At 44.8% G+C, this 17,231-nt stretch overlaps 1 protein-coding gene across 1 annotated transcript in view; it reads left to right on the top strand.

Moving 5' to 3' along the window:
• LOC144180559 (endothelin-converting enzyme 2-like) overlaps positions 1-14,249 on the top strand; it is a 42,323-nt gene extending 28,074 nt beyond the window's left edge. Inside the window, exons 6-10 of the mRNA XM_077708888.1 lie at positions 3,517-3,615; positions 8,602-8,889; positions 9,527-9,963; positions 11,723-11,866; positions 13,679-14,249. Coding sequence (XP_077565014.1) covers positions 3,517-3,615; positions 8,602-8,889; positions 9,527-9,963; positions 11,723-11,866; positions 13,679-14,026 — 1,316 coding nt within the window. The 3' untranslated portion in view covers positions 14,027-14,249. The remainder of the gene's footprint in view (positions 1-3,516; positions 3,616-8,601; positions 8,890-9,526; positions 9,964-11,722; positions 11,867-13,678) is intronic.
• The last annotated feature ends 2,982 nt before the right edge of the window (positions 14,250-17,231 follow it).

The following is a 17,231-nucleotide window of genomic DNA, read 5'->3' as shown; positions in this document are numbered from 1 at the left end:
CGGTTTACCAACGTTCCAACAGGCGGGCTGTTATAAAGTTTCTGGGGGTTTGCAGTAATTATCAACAAAGCATTCATGAAGTTCGAATTAGTAGCCCAGGGGGGACAGCCAGCTGTCTCGGTTCCTTTACTTACCAGTAAGAGTTGGTGTATAGGTAAGCGTACTTACGTTTAGCCTTATAAACACTGAGCATTGAAATCTCTTAGCGATTGAGAGAAATTTGATCATGCTGTCAAATGGTGAACAAAATGGGGAACATCAGGCCAACCTTCCCAAACTGCTCCCATTATTCGGCGCAAGCAAAGCCCTTTCATCCATCTGATTCTTTTGTTTAAGACTAAATTTTTCCTGCTAAAATTGTGTTAGCAGTCATTTTTTGTATCTTCATAACTTCTAGACTGCTCTAACTGACAGTGCCGCGGTGACATCCATCTCTGCCCGTATGCGAACAGCGAATTCGACGCTTTACTTTAACCAATGTCATGAATTATTTAACGCGAGCAGAGGGCAAATATTTCTCTTGAAATTTTTTTGCCGGCATAACGGCTTCATTGCAGAGTCCTGCATTCCTTTATAGTATCATTACATACGTACCTCAAATTTTTGGTGATATGAAACATTGAAACTGTGATACTCAAAGCTTCCATACAAGGCGGAATCGGGACTTTAGTGTGGCCTATTCGCAGTTGTTCTTATAATATGTCAAAATTGGATCATAAATACGAACAACCAGTTCTCTTGATCGAACAGATAACATTCAGACAAATGTCAACATGATGACAGTTTTTTTTTTGGCGCAAAGGCTTTGCGCCAAAGATTGCCACTACTATAATGGCTGTCATCTTTTTAGGGTTTTAAAATAGAAGGTGCTGCATAAATATATAAAAAGTGTTAATTATGTTTGATGTAAAAGGCCTACTAAAAATAAACTGTCGCGACGATATCGTGAGCGCTTCTCTGTGGAACCCGCGGTTTGTTTTAACACCAGACAACCATGAAGTGTAGTAACGGGCTTCCGTTCGTTCGAAGAATTCCTCGCCTGTACAGGGGAAACAAAAAAGTAAACGGAGCATGGCTTCGTTCATTTAGAATAGTCTCTATTTTAGGCGGCTGGCAGCATAAGTAGAGTATGTAGGGCCGGATTTGATATATTATAATGACTTTTTTGAAAAGTCACGTCTAGGTCGTGGTTAGGCACATGGCCGAGGAATACCCTCAAAATCTGCAACCCGTGCTTCGTTTACATTTTGTTTCGTCTGTACGATCCATCATAATCCTCATTGGTACATTATCACCTTCGTGAGCAGCGAGGGTTCTGTCCAGTCACTTCCTGATTGAATAAATCGTCACCGTTGTAGCTACTTACTTGGGCAAGATTCTGCTTTCTTATGACCATATAAATATACTATACGAACCCCAGCTACCCCATGGCGATAGCAAAGCGTCCGGTCGGTTCTGGGCTCACGCGTTAGGCATTGACTAGGCTTATAACTATGCGGCTTAAGTCACCCAGAACATGACATAATCAAGTCAGAAAATAAAATATGAAAGGCTGCTAGTCGAGCAGCCACTTTCCGGTTTTGAACCTACGACGGCACAAAAGTAATTCTTACGCCTTGCGGCCAGCAACAAGAGCTCACACCAGTAACCGTAAACGGGTTGATTATAGTTGTGCACCTGCTTCCCGGGATGGCAAGACTTGAATTCCATCCTAGTAAAAAAACTCAACAATCTGCTTTTTAGATAGATGGCTGGATTTATGGGCCGCAAGGCCAACTCGTGCTAAGAGCGCCAAAACCACTTGCTATGAGATGAGTAGATAGGTAATAAAACCGCGGTAATTAACATGACAGATGAAACCAAATAAATACACTGAAGACGGCTGGTGTAGAGTGCCAAGTAGTGACTACGCATGATAACAAATGAGGTAAAAAAATTTATTATCGGCTAGAAACTTAAAAGTGAGTTTTAGAGGGACCATGGGATCATCCCCTGAAAAAAAAACTGGTGGAGCAATATATTTCGCCTGTGGAGTTTCGGAAAGTGTTTATGGCGTCTTGTGTAAAGAGCCTTGCATTGAATAAATGTTTGAATTACCGATACGAAAGTGCGGGAATTACGAAAAGAAACACTCTGCTGTTGTTACCTTTTTATTGCTGTCACGGCTGACATTACACTGGGAGGAAGTTTTTAAGCGTCCTAAATATGAGGAAAGTTTCAAATTTAGTAAAAACGGCATATTTCGGAGCGGTGTGGAGTTGAGTAATTTCTCGAAGGCATGTGCACTGCGACAAAACAGGGATGTGCGTTTCATGGCCCTTGATTAGTAAGCAGCAAATTGCTGGACAATTTAATGCGGGACAGATTCCTCCTCTGAAACATCCTTCGAGATGTCCATTATATCACAGGGTCGCTACGAATTTCCTGTCTCCTATTTCTCTGAATAAGTGGCGTGCCCGCGTTAGTGGAGTAACCAGGCTCCATTCTAATCCTCATCAAAGGCAATTTTAGAGCAAAAGGAGCAAAATATCTATTACGCCATGTCTCACAAGGTCATTAATCGCGTTGCAATGACCTCCTTGAGCCGATGATACGCAGAGGCGGTGGTAGTGACGGCAAGCTACATCGTCTGCTGTCGAGAGGCGTCAAAGCTGCGCTCGCTTTAAGCCTCGGGGTTGCGGTACCACGTGACTAGGTGACGGTATATAACGGCTGCTTTGCCGGCGCTTGGTCGCTTAGTCTCACCATGGATGCCGCGCCGCCTGGGCCTTCTGTGTGCGCGCTTCAGTGCAAGCGAGGGGCTGAATGCAATTGCCCTGTAGATATAGCGAGACGGCAAGACGCGAAAAAGCAGCGATGTAAGCGCTCCTCTCGAAAGATATACTGTAGTTGGCACAGCCAAACTGTCTGACATTTGTTAAATTGGGTTATTTGTTCCCAAGCAGCCTAGCTATTCTTTTAAAACTTATAGCTACTGTTCACACGCAGGTCAATCATTCTTTGCAGAACGTCAGTCGATTTGGTGGGATTCACCAAAACCATTCACTATTATCCGATCTAACCGCAAGGAACTAAGAAAGGCTGAAGCATACGAGGTTTACCATAAGCCCGATTAAAAACATTACAACGCTAAACTAAGTTTAGGTATGGCCAAGAAATGGGGTCATTTTTGCCCCTATTTTCTAATTAAGTTGTTTTTTCCAGGGCACGCGAAAATGTCTTGCGTAAACTATTACCAGCTCCTATATTTCCCTGCTCAGAATTCACACATCCGGGGACATAGAATTATAATTAAATCAAGACTGCATTCTTTATGCTCACAACAGCTGGAAACCATGGCGCGCTTCAATTTTCCGAACGATAATCGTGACGCCGCAGGCCTAACAGCGGCACATAACCGACTGAAGAGGAATTGCCCTGCATATCATGCGACGAAAGTCCGAACACGCAGTTTCTTTGAGTAACAACATGGCGCTTAAAAAACGCGAGCTTAAATACACCCGTTTTTAATTTCAGTTGCAGACTTCCTGGATGAGATGCCAGAGAACGTTACAACAGCGGCGATGAAAATTAAAATCAGTGACATTCCCGGCGTAAACGATTCAGTAAGGCAGGGTAAGCCCAGTTCAATAGTCATTCTTCGCCTTGAGACTTCTACTTTCATTAGTCACAGGGGGAATGCTTAGACGTGCACTCCACATACCACAGACTTGCTGACGTTTCAAATTTTGGCGTTTTAACGGGCCAAACCTGCCGCTGGGGTATGAGGTGCGCCGGAGTTGAGTATTCCGGATTAAATTTGGCCACCTGGGATTCTATAGGTGCGCCTAAATCTCCTAAATCTCGACACAGGGGCGTTTTCGCTTTTTGTTTTCATCTATAAAGCAGCCACCGCGTTCGGATAACAACCCGCGTACTTCGGCTTAGCAGAGCAATAATATAGCGACTGCTATACGGCGGCGGGCTATTGATGCTACCGTTCCGATTATTTGTATAATATCCACGAAGAACTCCCAGACTGTAAATATTTTCGATACTTCAGGTACCTAACCAGATTGCAAGTATGCTGTAGTGATGATTTCATTACGAAAACTGCGCTAACTGGTGATGCAGAAGAACGAAGACTAGTCTTGCGCAACTCACAACTATTTTCTCTAAATTAAGTTTCCCTAAACAGGCCACTACATATACATAAAACTATAAAAGCAGATAGTAAGTGGGATAACACCGCAATACTAAGAGTACGCCTAGGGCATGCTGTCTAGAAAACGGAATTCATTGCTGAAACATGGTAATGATGGTTCACTGCTGCACCCCTCGCGTTTTCTTTAAGGAAGTACACTTCTGAAAGCTCACGCGCCGCAGAGTCACGGCTTCCGTCAATGACAATAGTTTCTTTGAGGCGCGGTGTACAACCACAATCACGGCAATGAATAGGCAAGTGTGATCCCGTGCCGTTCTTGATTGACAAATCGCGTTCTCTGAGGAGACCATTTATGCGACGTCCATTTTGTCCAGTATATAGCTTCTCACGTCTGAGCTGTACCTGGTAAATCATACCAATTTTGCAGTAAAGCAGTAAAAACCTTCAATAATTTGGGTGGCAAATTGAAATTTACGCACGAAACCCAAGAAGGGCAAAATGTTCGGTTTTTATACATTGACTTCTGCCTAGCAGAAAAACGTGTGTTGAATGTTTAATCCACGCGCGACCAAAGGGCTCCTGTCCTTTGAATAAGTTCGATCGAAAAATGTAAAACGTGCGATTGCCTTAATGTGCTTGGAGTCCTTTAGTACAAAGACCTGTACCCATCGTATCAAAGCTAGTTTTGATGCACATGTCTCCCGACGATAGGTAGCCGGGTAACCACGTTTATTACTATCATCCGTACCGTAGGCGCTGCTTCGATAGCTGAAGCATAAACGGGTAAATCTTCAAGTGGCAGCAGGAGAAAAATGAGGCCTAAGGTGGTATCATATTCCCTTAAAGTAGCTCACAACCTTAATCAGGCTGCGAAGAATTATCGGGTGTCCGCTTTGTTTTACGGAACACGCAAGTTAGGTGGGTTGTGCTGCCGTATCAGCGGAAAAAGAAGCCTAGTCCATGCGGGAAGAAACACGCCATAAATTACGCGGGATGCAAAGTTAATATTTTTTACCAGAAACCGCTCACATGTGACAAGGTATATATTGGGCATAGTGAACTTTGCATAAATGATCGCCTTAGAGACTACTATTTATCAAGCAAGAACGGCCCTGGATCCCACTTGCCCATTCGGTGCCGTGACTGTGGTTGTACGCCGCGCCTTAAAAAAACTATTATCAGGGACAGAAGCCGGGACCTTGCCGCGCGTGAGCTTCTAGAAGCGTAATTCATTAAAAAAACGTGATCTGTGCATCAGTGTACCGTCATTTCATTTTTTAACAATGAATTACGTTTTTTTAGAGAGCATGCGGTAGGCGGACTCTTAGTATTGTGTTGTTGTTATCACGTTTACTATCTGCTTATATAGTTTTATGCATGTGTAGAAGCCTAGTTAAGGCAACTTAATTTCTTTCAAATAAATAGTTGTGAGTTGCTCATTGTTTTTCTTCCTTCCGGTGTATGTCCAGTTACCGCAATTTTTGTCGGGCATAACACACCAACTAGCCCAAAATGTACATTTTACTTAAAAGAAGATTTCACCCTGTCGATATTTGGCTACACAGCAAGAGATGTCTCAATATCTCAAGACTACATGGCATCATAAAGAACTAAACAGACTCTTCATTATTACGTTCAGTAACCCGCCGCGGTGGCTCAGTGGCTAAGGCGTTGTGGTGCTGAGCACGAGGACGGGGGTTCGAATTCCGGCCGCGGCGGCCGCTTTTCTGATGGAGGCGAAAAGCAAAAACGCCCGTGTGTACGAGATTTCGGCGCACGTTAAAGAACCCCAGGTGGTCAAAATTAATCCGTAGCCCTCCACTACGGCACGCCTCATCGCCTGCGTTGGGTCGGTGCGTTAAACCCTACAATCAATCAAATTATGTTAAGGAGGCATATATTTACACCTTCCCACAATGCCTTCACTTCCAAAGTCGCACAGTCTTCATACTAAGAAATCATAAATGCTCAAAATATATTGAGAAATGATTATTTTCAACAGACGAAATTGAAACACTGAGAACATAATTCTGAATAAAAACTTCGAGTTATTTAAACACTGAAAATTTAGAAAAATTCAAATTATTGCTTATATTTACCGTAGCGAATAAAATACTGCAAAAGCTCCGAATTGGCAAACTTGTAGGCAAGATTGATAGTGCTCCAGATAGTGTTGTCGTTCTTTCCAGGTGAGAAAGGGACGGACAACCGATTTTTTTCGCGTATGAATTGTTTAGCTCATATGAAAGCCAGAGTTACCACTAGCAATTTATAAACAAATTGGCGGAAATAATTTTAATTTGGCAGCAAACTCTCTGAAATCGGAAAGGTTGTGGTTCGTAGTGTCGAAATGACACTACAATATGTGTCCTTGTCACTTCGTCTGCAAACCTAGCAGCTACTGTAAGTGCTGAAACGTTCATTCACTTATTGAAAACCTTTTAACACAAGCATTTGTGTAAGTTTAAATCGTTCATGTATTTTATACCTTATTTTGAAAATTTTTAAGACACGCCACCCGCCGCCGCTGGGTTGATCTCAGTGTGGCTAACTGAGCCTCCATGACCAGAATCAACGGCAGCGTTCAGTAAACAGACCCAGTGAAGGAGCTTTGACGATACAGCCTTAGTCAGGGCAGTTTGTTCTGCCAAAATACGCGATTTCAGTTTCCAAATACGCCAACGGCAGCTTAAAAAAGAAGGACGCGCCCGGGGAGAATCGAACTTCCGACCTCCACAACGTGAAGCCGAATTCAACCTATCGTCGATCCAAACAGATGGCGCCTTCCTGCAAAATACACTGCTGAATTAAAAAAACACACACACAAAGGAATAAGAAAGCTTGCGATTCACCTTTTTTTTAGCTCGGGACAAGTTTTTAATATCGCTTTTCATTTCGCCTACAGACAAAAGTATGTTGCCACGCTACTGTATATCATGGTTGCCGGCATTATTTCTGGAGGTCGCACACGGCTCGTAGATCTAAAAATTCCGATTTAAAAAGTTTTACGGCGTTACCAGCAAAATCGCTTCAGGTTAAGGTGCTTTAAGTGATGCCTTTTCATTTGGGATAGAGAATATATACTCTTTAAAAATCGGTTGTCTCTCCCTTTAAGTGTTGGTCCACAACCAACTACTGTTGAATTTGGCTTACCTTCTGTGAAGCTTTACCACCACGAACGTTAGTGCCATGTTTAGTCGCATAGTCATTTAGATCAAAGTATAAGATGGAGCAGGTTGGTTTTCCCCTGTCACATGTTTGGTTGACATTTTGTAATAGGGTAAACTCTATTGTTGTAATACTGCCCTGCCAATTCTTATAAAAACGTTATTTTTACTATGTACCAAAGCATGATTTCCTGCGTAACTAAGATAGGCACGTTTTCACTTATGCATAATGTCCCCCGAAAACGTTGCACAGCTGCTCTGGATTGAGACAGCATGTCTGTAAAACCACACCCCTTGCCATATTGTGAGGGACAGTAGTTTCTTGTAACACCCCTGGACAATCTTTATCATGGATGCGTATTTCACGCTTTGGCGTTTTGGGTATTTTCCTGCCAATTAGAGCACTGAAGGATCATTCTTTTTTTTTCTGAAAACCGCATACCCAGATTATCAAGGTATTCTTTGTGTGACACGCTACTAAAAGCCTGAAAATAAAGCCCCTGAGACGGCAAAGGAGCATGAATCGTAGGGCTGAAAACTTGATTTCATTCAAAAAGTGACCAAAGCGTGAGAGGTGTAATTTAAAATTCTTTCAAAGAAGAGTTTCCTGGAGTTTAATGTCGCTTGCAACGAGAAATGGAAGCAAGATGGTACGCTGCAAAATGGTGTACTTCATTCGCATATTAACGAATCGCGAGAAAATACTTTTGGGACATCCATTTTAAATGCATAGCATTTTAGTAACTCACAATGTCACGCGGCGTTGGCGTGCCTTGTCGTAGTCCGCAGCCAGGCCACTACACTACAAAAGAAATAACAGTTTCCGGCGCCCGGTTTCGAACCCATGACGCCGCGGGCGGAGCGCAAGGTGCCCGGCGCACTACCGACTGAGCCACGAAACCGACACAGGTTTCGATGCACCGAACGCGCTTTATATCCTTCACTCATTTCTGGTTTGTTTCGAAAGCGCCACAAGATGTCCCGCGCCTCCGAAAGAAGGCGACACGGGTCCCGCGATCGAGAGATACGACTTGCCGGCGCACCCCCTCGGAAATGCTGTGCCCCTCGCGAGGGGCACATCGTGCCCCTCGCGAGGGGGGTGTCTTTTTTGTACATAGAAATCCCATCTCCAGAAGGAAAGGTGCATGGCAGCATCGAAGCTCATTTCGGCTTTATTTTAAACGGAAGCTTTCTTATTTCTTGCGTTGGCTTATTTACCATACTGGAACGAAAATCACTCGTTTTAGTGCTTGAACGTGATAACCTCGTTACGATTACATTGTTTTGCAGGAGCTTGGAGTCGCGCCGTGGCTTGGTATACGCACGGACACTACAAGGGTGACGACAAGGCGTACGTCTGGCTTGAAGCGCAAGCTCTGCTATCATTCCTTGACGATGCCTCTCGGCAGGTGCCGTTCCGCCGCCTTTTAGCATGGAGCATCGTGCGACAGTTGGCAGGATTCGGAAGGCATCGGCCTTCCTTTAAAGAGCTCCTCCCGTCCATCAACGAGCAGTTGTGCATTGAGAAGGTTTCACAGGTCATGGAGGCATCGCTCATGGGAGTATATCTAATGAAAGGTGGGTTGAATGAGCCTTGGTGGAGCGGTTTTAGTATGCACATGCAGCCACATTTTTACTGCATAGAAAGCATACTGCTTTGTGGAATGATCGGAATAGGGAAGTTGTCCAACGCAAAACCCACCAACATTCATTATTCCAGCGCCAGAAATTGATCAGTGTTGTTTGAATTGGTGCATATATGAAGTTATCTGCATGTCCTGTAAAGGAGAGTTTAGGTTTGCAATTTTATTATGCCGCGTGGATTTGGCAACTAAAAAACCAATAAACTAATGAAATGTATAAGTGCTTCTTTCAGTTCAACGGCCAACGTAGCTAGTGACCCCCACAGCGCCGCGAAACTAGTAATGCCACGGGTCTCCCTCAAGTACCGAGAATCTTCGAATACGTTCCGAAGAGCTGGGTGACCACGATCTTTATTCTTGTATTACCCCAGCTTCTTTATGTTGTTCTGTGCAGCTTTTTGCATGCGTAGAGAGTACATAGCCAGGTGACTACGAGTGAAGTATAGCTGAACTGCATAACTGTCGAAGTGTGTGAAAATTTAGAATATTTCTACATATAATTATTACTCGGTTAACAAACAGAGACAAGGGCGGCAGGGTAACTAGCACTTTTCCCTTCATGCGCCATGAAGTCGTGACTGCAGATGCTCAAGCCATCGTTGAAGAAATGTTCTCCAAGCTGAAGACGGCGTTCGAGCGTCAAGTGCAGCACAGCTCCTGGCTAGACGAACACTCGGCAAAAGAGACGCTGGTTAAACTTCGCGCCATGGTTTTGCTCAGTGGCTTCCCGCACCGCATTCATTCCGAGGAAGACATGAACAAGCACTACGCCGAGTTCCCAGAGTCAAGGCGAGGGAAACCCTTCTGGGAGACCTGGTTGCGTGCGGCTAGCCTAGCTCAGCGCCAGCTGTTCCAGCGCAACGTTTCCGACTTGAGCTTCGAAACAGCGGACGCCATAGCTTACTACGGGCCACTAGTAAATACAGTTTTCCTCCCAGCGGGGATCATTCGAGAGCCGCTGTTCCTTGAGGGAGGCCCCTCAGCCTACAACTACGGCGCACTTGGAACGGTAAGTGACGAAGTATGGGCTTGTTCTGTGCTTTAAAGGATTGTTTTTTAAATGCGAATGCATTTCTTAGTCAAGCCATGTCAGGCGGCGTGCGGCGTCCACGCGCCCGCAGGTGTTGTCTCTCCGCTCTCACCCCCTCTCCCATAGCAACAGCTGCGAGCGCGCGCGCTCCTCCTCTCCCCTAGCAACCGGAGCAGGTGGTGCGGGTGGATCAGCGGCGAGTGAGTGGAGAGGAGGAGCGCGCTCGGGCGTGTGAGGGCGCTCGCATTGCGGGATCTCGCCGGAGCTCCCGCGTGGTGTTAAATAAATGGTTACGCTACAAATCACCGTCTCCTCATGAATTATAAATTCCGCGCACTCTCGCGCAAAAGAAATGCATTCGCATTTCCTCACGATTCCCTTCGGGGAGGTGGGGTGAATTTTTTTGCGTACTGAGGCATGTACTACGTACTATAGCGATGCCCAAAAGGCGAATATTTCGGAAGCTGACTTTGCCGGTGCTCAATAGGTTGAAATTTACTTGTAATCATAGAACAAAATACTACTAGATGGGACGAACCTATTTTTATTACACCCCCAAATATCAATATAAAACATAATTATTTATGGAGGATCGTCACAGTTCGTCATTGGAGATCATCAATATGACATCTTGAAGCCAAGGATCTACAACGTCATTTCGTATACAACGAGAATTAATAAAAGGTACCGTCAGAATAGTCTGCACTGCCTGCGACAAGTATATACTTGTATGGACGGAATTTTGCTTTTGGAGTATTTTCCAAGTTACATAACAAGTTTGTGCTTTTATAAACAAATTTGTTGCTAGGTGATGACACAACCTCTACGATCTTATTAAGGAGAAGAGAACTTTAGGTTCCTAGACCGCTTCAGTGCTGCAGTAGGTTTGTAGCCGAAAAATTCCAGTTGAGCGGAGATGCAGTTAGGAGCAATGAATATCCACTGATGGTTTGGAATGCAGACCACCCCGTTATTGGCTGCGCAAAAACACAAAAACCCCGTGGTACCTCATCAGTATGAATACACGTTGGCACACGTCAGCATTGTACGGAAAAGAGCCATGAAGATATAGCAGCTGCTGTTAGAGAAACCGCGGAACCATCTTTCTTTCAGTATGAATATTATGTGGGATAATGCCGGACATCCCAGTTAGTTTCGTTTCGGCTCATTCCGAGGTATAACAAAGTAAATCGGCACTTTACAACAGAGCGAACACTTTATTGCAAATAGTCTAGTACCGCCACACAATGTGTATGCGTATCTTATGGTCGCATAATATTTCCACCCAAGGAAACTTATTTGATACTGCTGGTTAAAACGGGAGGAACAGTCGTAGAACAGTTATTGAAAGAAGTCTCAATAGGTATGAGGTCATTAGAAAAAAAATACAATTGACTTTTTTGACGAAAAAAATTTACAAGGGAACAAAGAACTGATCTCCCCTACTGAGAAAGCCAGCAAGAAAGCTAGAATCCCATACAGCGTTTGCTTGAGGACTCGTCTATCACGGTCAGGCCGTGTAAAAACGGTTACAAAATGATCGGTTTTCACCCTCTAAGCCGCCAAGGAAACCCTTTATTCCATTCACCTCAGGAACGACGTTCATGAGGAAGTTCCAGCAGGAGCAGTTGTACCGTCTACGCATTATTTATGGGACCCTCTATGTTGGAGTCGCTGTCGCAGGATTCGGCTAGGGTGTGCTTCATGCTCTCTCTAATTGAGATGCGCTTCTGTGCAGATAATGGCGCACGAGATGACACATGCCTATGACCTGAACGGGATTATAGTGGACGTGAAAGGCGCCGAAAAGCAGTGGATCACCAACCAAGCTCTTCTTAAATTTGGCGGGCGCATCGCCTGTCTTCAGCTGCAACACGGAAAGGTGACCACACAGTAATTACTGAATTCGATTTTAATCATTCTTTGTTTTCTTCTCGACAATACTTTCCTTAAATTTGAGGACGGCATGAAAGAGTGTCGTGCTTAAGCAGTGAATTTGATGATTGGGCGCCATACCATCTAGTCACGTAGCAGAATAGATTAGATAAAACACAGGCTACGGACCAGTATAAAAATAACGATGAGTTTTGGGGTGCTACCGCTCCTTTCTTCACAAAGAACATTCTAAATAGGGAGTAATAGTACCCCCGAAACGAATATTTTTGCGTGATCAGTGACCTGTGTTTACCGTATGTATTGCTTGAGAAATAACATCATTGCCGCTGCCAGTTAACCTTTTTATCGCAAGGTCACTGTACTCCTACCAAAACGTCCGATCTCTCTGTCTCATTTTGTTTGGTCACCATTAAAGGGACACTGAAATTTAAATATACGTCACTCTAGATCAATAGAATAGTTCACCGAGAACACCAGTATACCACTCTCACGCGTAGCTTTTTTTAAAATAATGTAGAAAGCCCCGAAAACGAAGAGAAAGGTGCTTCAGACGCTAACTGCTTAAATCGTGCGGCGTGCGCTATATTTTTCCTGGAAGCCACTGGATGGCGCTTCTCCTCTATACACTGGGGCGGCCGTACCGGTTTTCGAAGAAGCGTTTGAACTACGCACGAGCTGTTGCTTCGACGCTAACATTCGTGCGGCCTCAAGAGGATAGTATCTTCTTTATGAACAAATCGTCAATAGTGATCACAGGCCCCATGAAGGAACATTTTGTTAGTTAGCAAGGACGCGGGAGTTCGGTAAAGCGGGACTGATTTGACCGAAACTGACAAAATCGTTCCGTAAGCAGTAGTGGTGTCCTGGGTTGCTTCTATACACCGCTACTCATCACCGATGCCTCGCTTGCTTCCAGCTTATCGTGACCCGAACGGAGATGTCACAGTTGAGCAGCGTATGATTATCAATTTTCCAACAATTAATGCATCTTTCGCCACCGTATCAACGCTGAAATGGTTATTGGAAGGTCAGACTTTCATTTGAAACTAACTTACTTGTTTCCTCTAATGTACCTTTAAGGCATGCAGAAAGGAGACCTCGAAGTCTTAAATACTAGCTTTCTTAAAGCCGGCGATTGGAATATTCGCAGTTAAATTTCGGGACAGAAATGTGCCCGTAAAGGACGGAACTTTCACGAGAGACAGCATGGGCAGTTCCATCCGTTAAGCGCAGGTTTTTGTGCAGCTTGTTACGGTCAGCCAGACACCTAGCTAAAATATCAGATTCCACTTTCACGTAGAATTTTTTAAAGCTTCTGCTGAAGAACTGTTCACAATGGAGGAGTACCTAACTTCCGAGAAATGGAGCAGTTATGAGTCAATTTCCTTACGCAAGGGTAGGAATAGACGATAGGTGGGTAAAGCGCTGCTCTAGCTAAGATGGAAGACGGGTGTACAATATCTAATTAATTGCTCAAAGAGTTGCAACACAGCGGAAAGCAATGCGCGTAGACATATTTTTCGCAACGATAAGTGTAAACACGGAAGCAATGTTGGCAGTTTTTCGTATTATTTTTATTGCATAAGAGATTAATATCAGAAATGTCGCTTACTGAATGGCGATCTATATAATCCCCAAAGAGCAGCGACTTCCCCTGGTTAGCTTCCTCTAACATTAATATTTAACTCCGCACCCTATACGTTCTGCCTTTCCATTCCAGGTATTGTGTGCTAGAATTCACATAATTGCCAACCGTGACAAATAAAACCTCATTCACAATTATTCATTTCTGGAGCAGGCGAGTGGCTGGGATATCATGAATCTGGAGCCTTCGGAATACTTGGCCGACTTCGTTGGTTCTCTGCTGTCATACGACGCCTTCAGCGCGCTTCCCGCAGCAAAGCGCAACACCATCTTCAGTCTGAAGCCTTACGCCAACCTCACAAGTGACCAGCTGTTTTTCGTGGCCCGCTGTGCCCTGTGGTGCGCGACTACAGGCGTCCAGGAAAGGGATCACGGCTACGCGGGCTACGCCGCCAAACGTGCTCGGTGCAACGTCCCCGCGATGAACACTCCCGGCTTCGGCACCGCTTTTAACTGTCCCATCGGCTCCAAGATGAACCCCAAGAAAAAGTGCCGCTTCTAATGAACTGCGCAAGGGACCGCGAAGTAACAGATACCATTGCATTTTTACGTCAAGGGTGGCACCAAGTACTAGGCTCAATACAAAATTTGTGCTAAGGAAGGTAACTGGTGCAGTTGCCTCGAACAACGGTTAACATCGAGTGTTCACCGTTTTATGAACAAAGTTCGGAATCTAGGTACGGTGACCCAATAGGTGTAAATATTTTTGTCATACTTTTGCAATATACCTGTATAAAATGTATTATATATACGAATTTAGTACTCATTCCTTATGTATTCCTTTGGTATTAGATTTGAGAGCTCCGAATAAATAAGTGCCTTTGAAGTGTCGCCATTTTATATCTCCATCACGAGGACTCCTCAATCCTTCGAAGAAATGTTAGCCGTTCAACCAGCAAACCTCCGACAAACATACAGAGTATGGACGAAAACATGAAATTATTGTCAAGAGCAGTTCGCCAGATGAAGCACTTGGTCCACGTAGAAATAAAGTGCAATAAAACAGTTCTTGCCGCGCCCGCTTAAAACTCAGCAATTGTCCTCGGTCAACGCGGTTGCGTAAGTATGGTACTAGTTAATGTTTATCAAAAAAAAAAACTGTGTAAGAGTATTAAGATTACAATTTTCAGTCCCGACAAAGGTCAGAACGAATGCTCAGGTAAGTGCTATCTCTTAGCCATTACTCGGAAATATTTTCCCTTATAAATCTAATCACAGCTTATAGTTTGTGCAATACAGTTAAACCTGGATGTAGTGAACCTTTAGGTAACGAATTTCTGGATTTAACTAAGTTTTTCAATTCCCCGTTACCCCCCCCCCCCCTATTGCCGCCTATGTGTTTGCAACCGCTATGCAACGAAACGTCGCGGCGGTTACTTTGATGTAACGAAGTCGGCGAGCTCGTCAGTCATTTCTTCATTTTTGCTTAGAAATCGACCGGAGATATGAACTACTTTAGCGAATTCTAGCACTACCGTAAGTAGCCAGCAGCAATGTGAAAACGTCTGGAATCGCTTAACCACGACATTCGTCGTGATGATGATGATGACGACGATAAATAATATTGTTATTGTTATTGATATTATTATTATATTTATTAATATTATTATTATTATTGTTGTGGTTGTTGCTATTATTATTATTATGAACGGAGGGGCTAGCACCATCCTGTGTCAAACGTAGCAGTAACGTCTGATTTTGCTTGTGTAGCGCGACAGCACACCAGCTACCAAGAGTAAAAACATTTTACGTTTCGTTTTGCGCCCGTACAGTAAACTACGGTGCGTTTCCGCGTGTGAGTGCGGTTTCCGTTCAGGTAGAAGTTTTCATGCGCTAGGCCGGCCTCTCGTCGTGTATACTATAGTCACTAGTCTCCACTTCTATCTGGGGTATTGGGTGAGTTCACCTTCACTGATGTCCAGCATTTTGGCTTCGTTTCTGCTTCATGCTCGCGAACACTAACTCGAAACCTGCATATATTGAAAACCTGGATGTACGAACAATTGCGAGCTTTTGTCAACGTCGTTATCTCCAGGTTTAACTGTAGTGGCATCAGAGATCGGGCCATGGGGGAATTGTAGCTGTGCAGCTAAAAGTATATCAAGAAAACAGGGAAGTTTAAAACTAGCCATCCTCTTATCAGCTTTGGTCATTATTTATTGCAGTGAAGACATGGCAAACAATGTTCATGAAAGGCCTTCCTTGAAGTGTACAACTCGCGCCAATTTTGCCGTGAAGTCACACAAAATTTCTCCAACCCAAGCTGTAAAGGTGGTTTGAAAGCAGAGCTTTAGACGACACCCACAACAATTGGCCCCATGCGACGCCACTTGAATTCACACACGGGGCTCTACAAAGAGTGAAACCAGAGATTCTGCCAGCCGTTACCTGGAATTCACAGGGCGGCGTCCCGAACACAGCAGCAGCGTCGGCCACGGCCGGGCTAGAGCGGTGGACGCTGCCGCTGTAACCCGGCCGTGGCCGACGCTGCTGCTATGTTCGGGACGCCGCCCCGTCGCGAGTCGGGAGAGAGAAAACCGAGAGGAGCGCCTTTCGAAGTGTGAGACTGCGGAACCTAGCCATCCTGTTGTGCTACATTGGGGCTACACCACCGCGAGACACAGCGCAGACACTGGAACTATTCGGCATGTGAGCTTAGTGATTCCATTTATACAGATTTAATCTTGAGAATTGCGAAAAATCTGAGGGAACTTTTAAAAGTCCTATTTATCAGAACTTGTTGCTACTTTCGCCTTTTGTAATCCCTCTTAAAACACCACCGAATCGGTATTCACCAATGTAAAAAACGCAGTCCCATTCGTGGCAAGCAGTGCGCATAAGGTAGCGTTTCTGTACCGGCCAGATGTCTGTATGGGGTTTGTACATTTTTATTTTCCCGCCCTGCAAACGAATCTTTAGCGTATGTTTGCCGTACGACCACTTAATTCCGTCGGGTGCGGGTTACTCCGGAGGTGCAGTCGAACAAGTTAATGAAGTCGTGAGAAGGCCCCGCGCAATGCACACGAAGCTGCACCATAACAGGACCAAAACAACCGCCGCTGAAGCAGACTACAAAGTCGTACCGCCGATGCCGCCGCCGGCGATCAGGCCCTCCCGCGCGGGGAACGCTGGGTAAATTCCGGCGCCACCTCTAGTGGGCTCCGTGAGTGAAACCGTCCACCCTCTCCTCCTCCACCCGTCGCCGCCTCCGCCGCGTTACGAGTTTGTTAGCCCGCACGCAACGAAAGAACCGCCGGCTGGTAGAGCTAGAAAGCTTTGCTTTAAAAGCGCGGGAATCTTCTTCCATGTAAGCGTTCCGGGCAAAATAATTTTGCTTAAAATTATTTTTGCTGTGGTAGCCAGGCCTCTCGCAAAACCGAACCGCCGCCTATTTTATTTTGTGAAGGTTATTCACATACTATGTGTAAAAATATTTGTATACTAGTATAATGTACAGCATTGTTTCTAACTCTTATAGGGCTTCTGTGCTGGAGTCTTGGCGACATGCAGCGCCCCTAGTGGCCGATGCCTCTGGGTAGTACAAAAGCAGACGGCCCTCGCCGCCCTCCATCCGTTTTCAATCACAAGGCACACTGAAACTTGGTTGTACTTAGTTTAATCGCTTTATGGTGCGTTTAAATGAATGCATACTGTATGAAATAGCCCTGCATGCAGTTGTAAAAAAGTAGTAGTAAAGGCTAAACAAA

Source organism: Haemaphysalis longicornis, unplaced genomic scaffold, assembly GCF_048455015.1.
Source record: "Haemaphysalis longicornis isolate Haplotype H1 unplaced genomic scaffold, Haemaphysalis longicornis Haplotype H1 scaffold_4, whole genome shotgun sequence".
Lineage (NCBI taxonomy): Eukaryota > Metazoa > Arthropoda > Arachnida > Ixodida > Ixodidae > Haemaphysalis > Haemaphysalis longicornis.
Note: the sequence above shows the minus strand (reverse complement) of the source record. Positions and strands in the feature narration are given on the sequence as shown.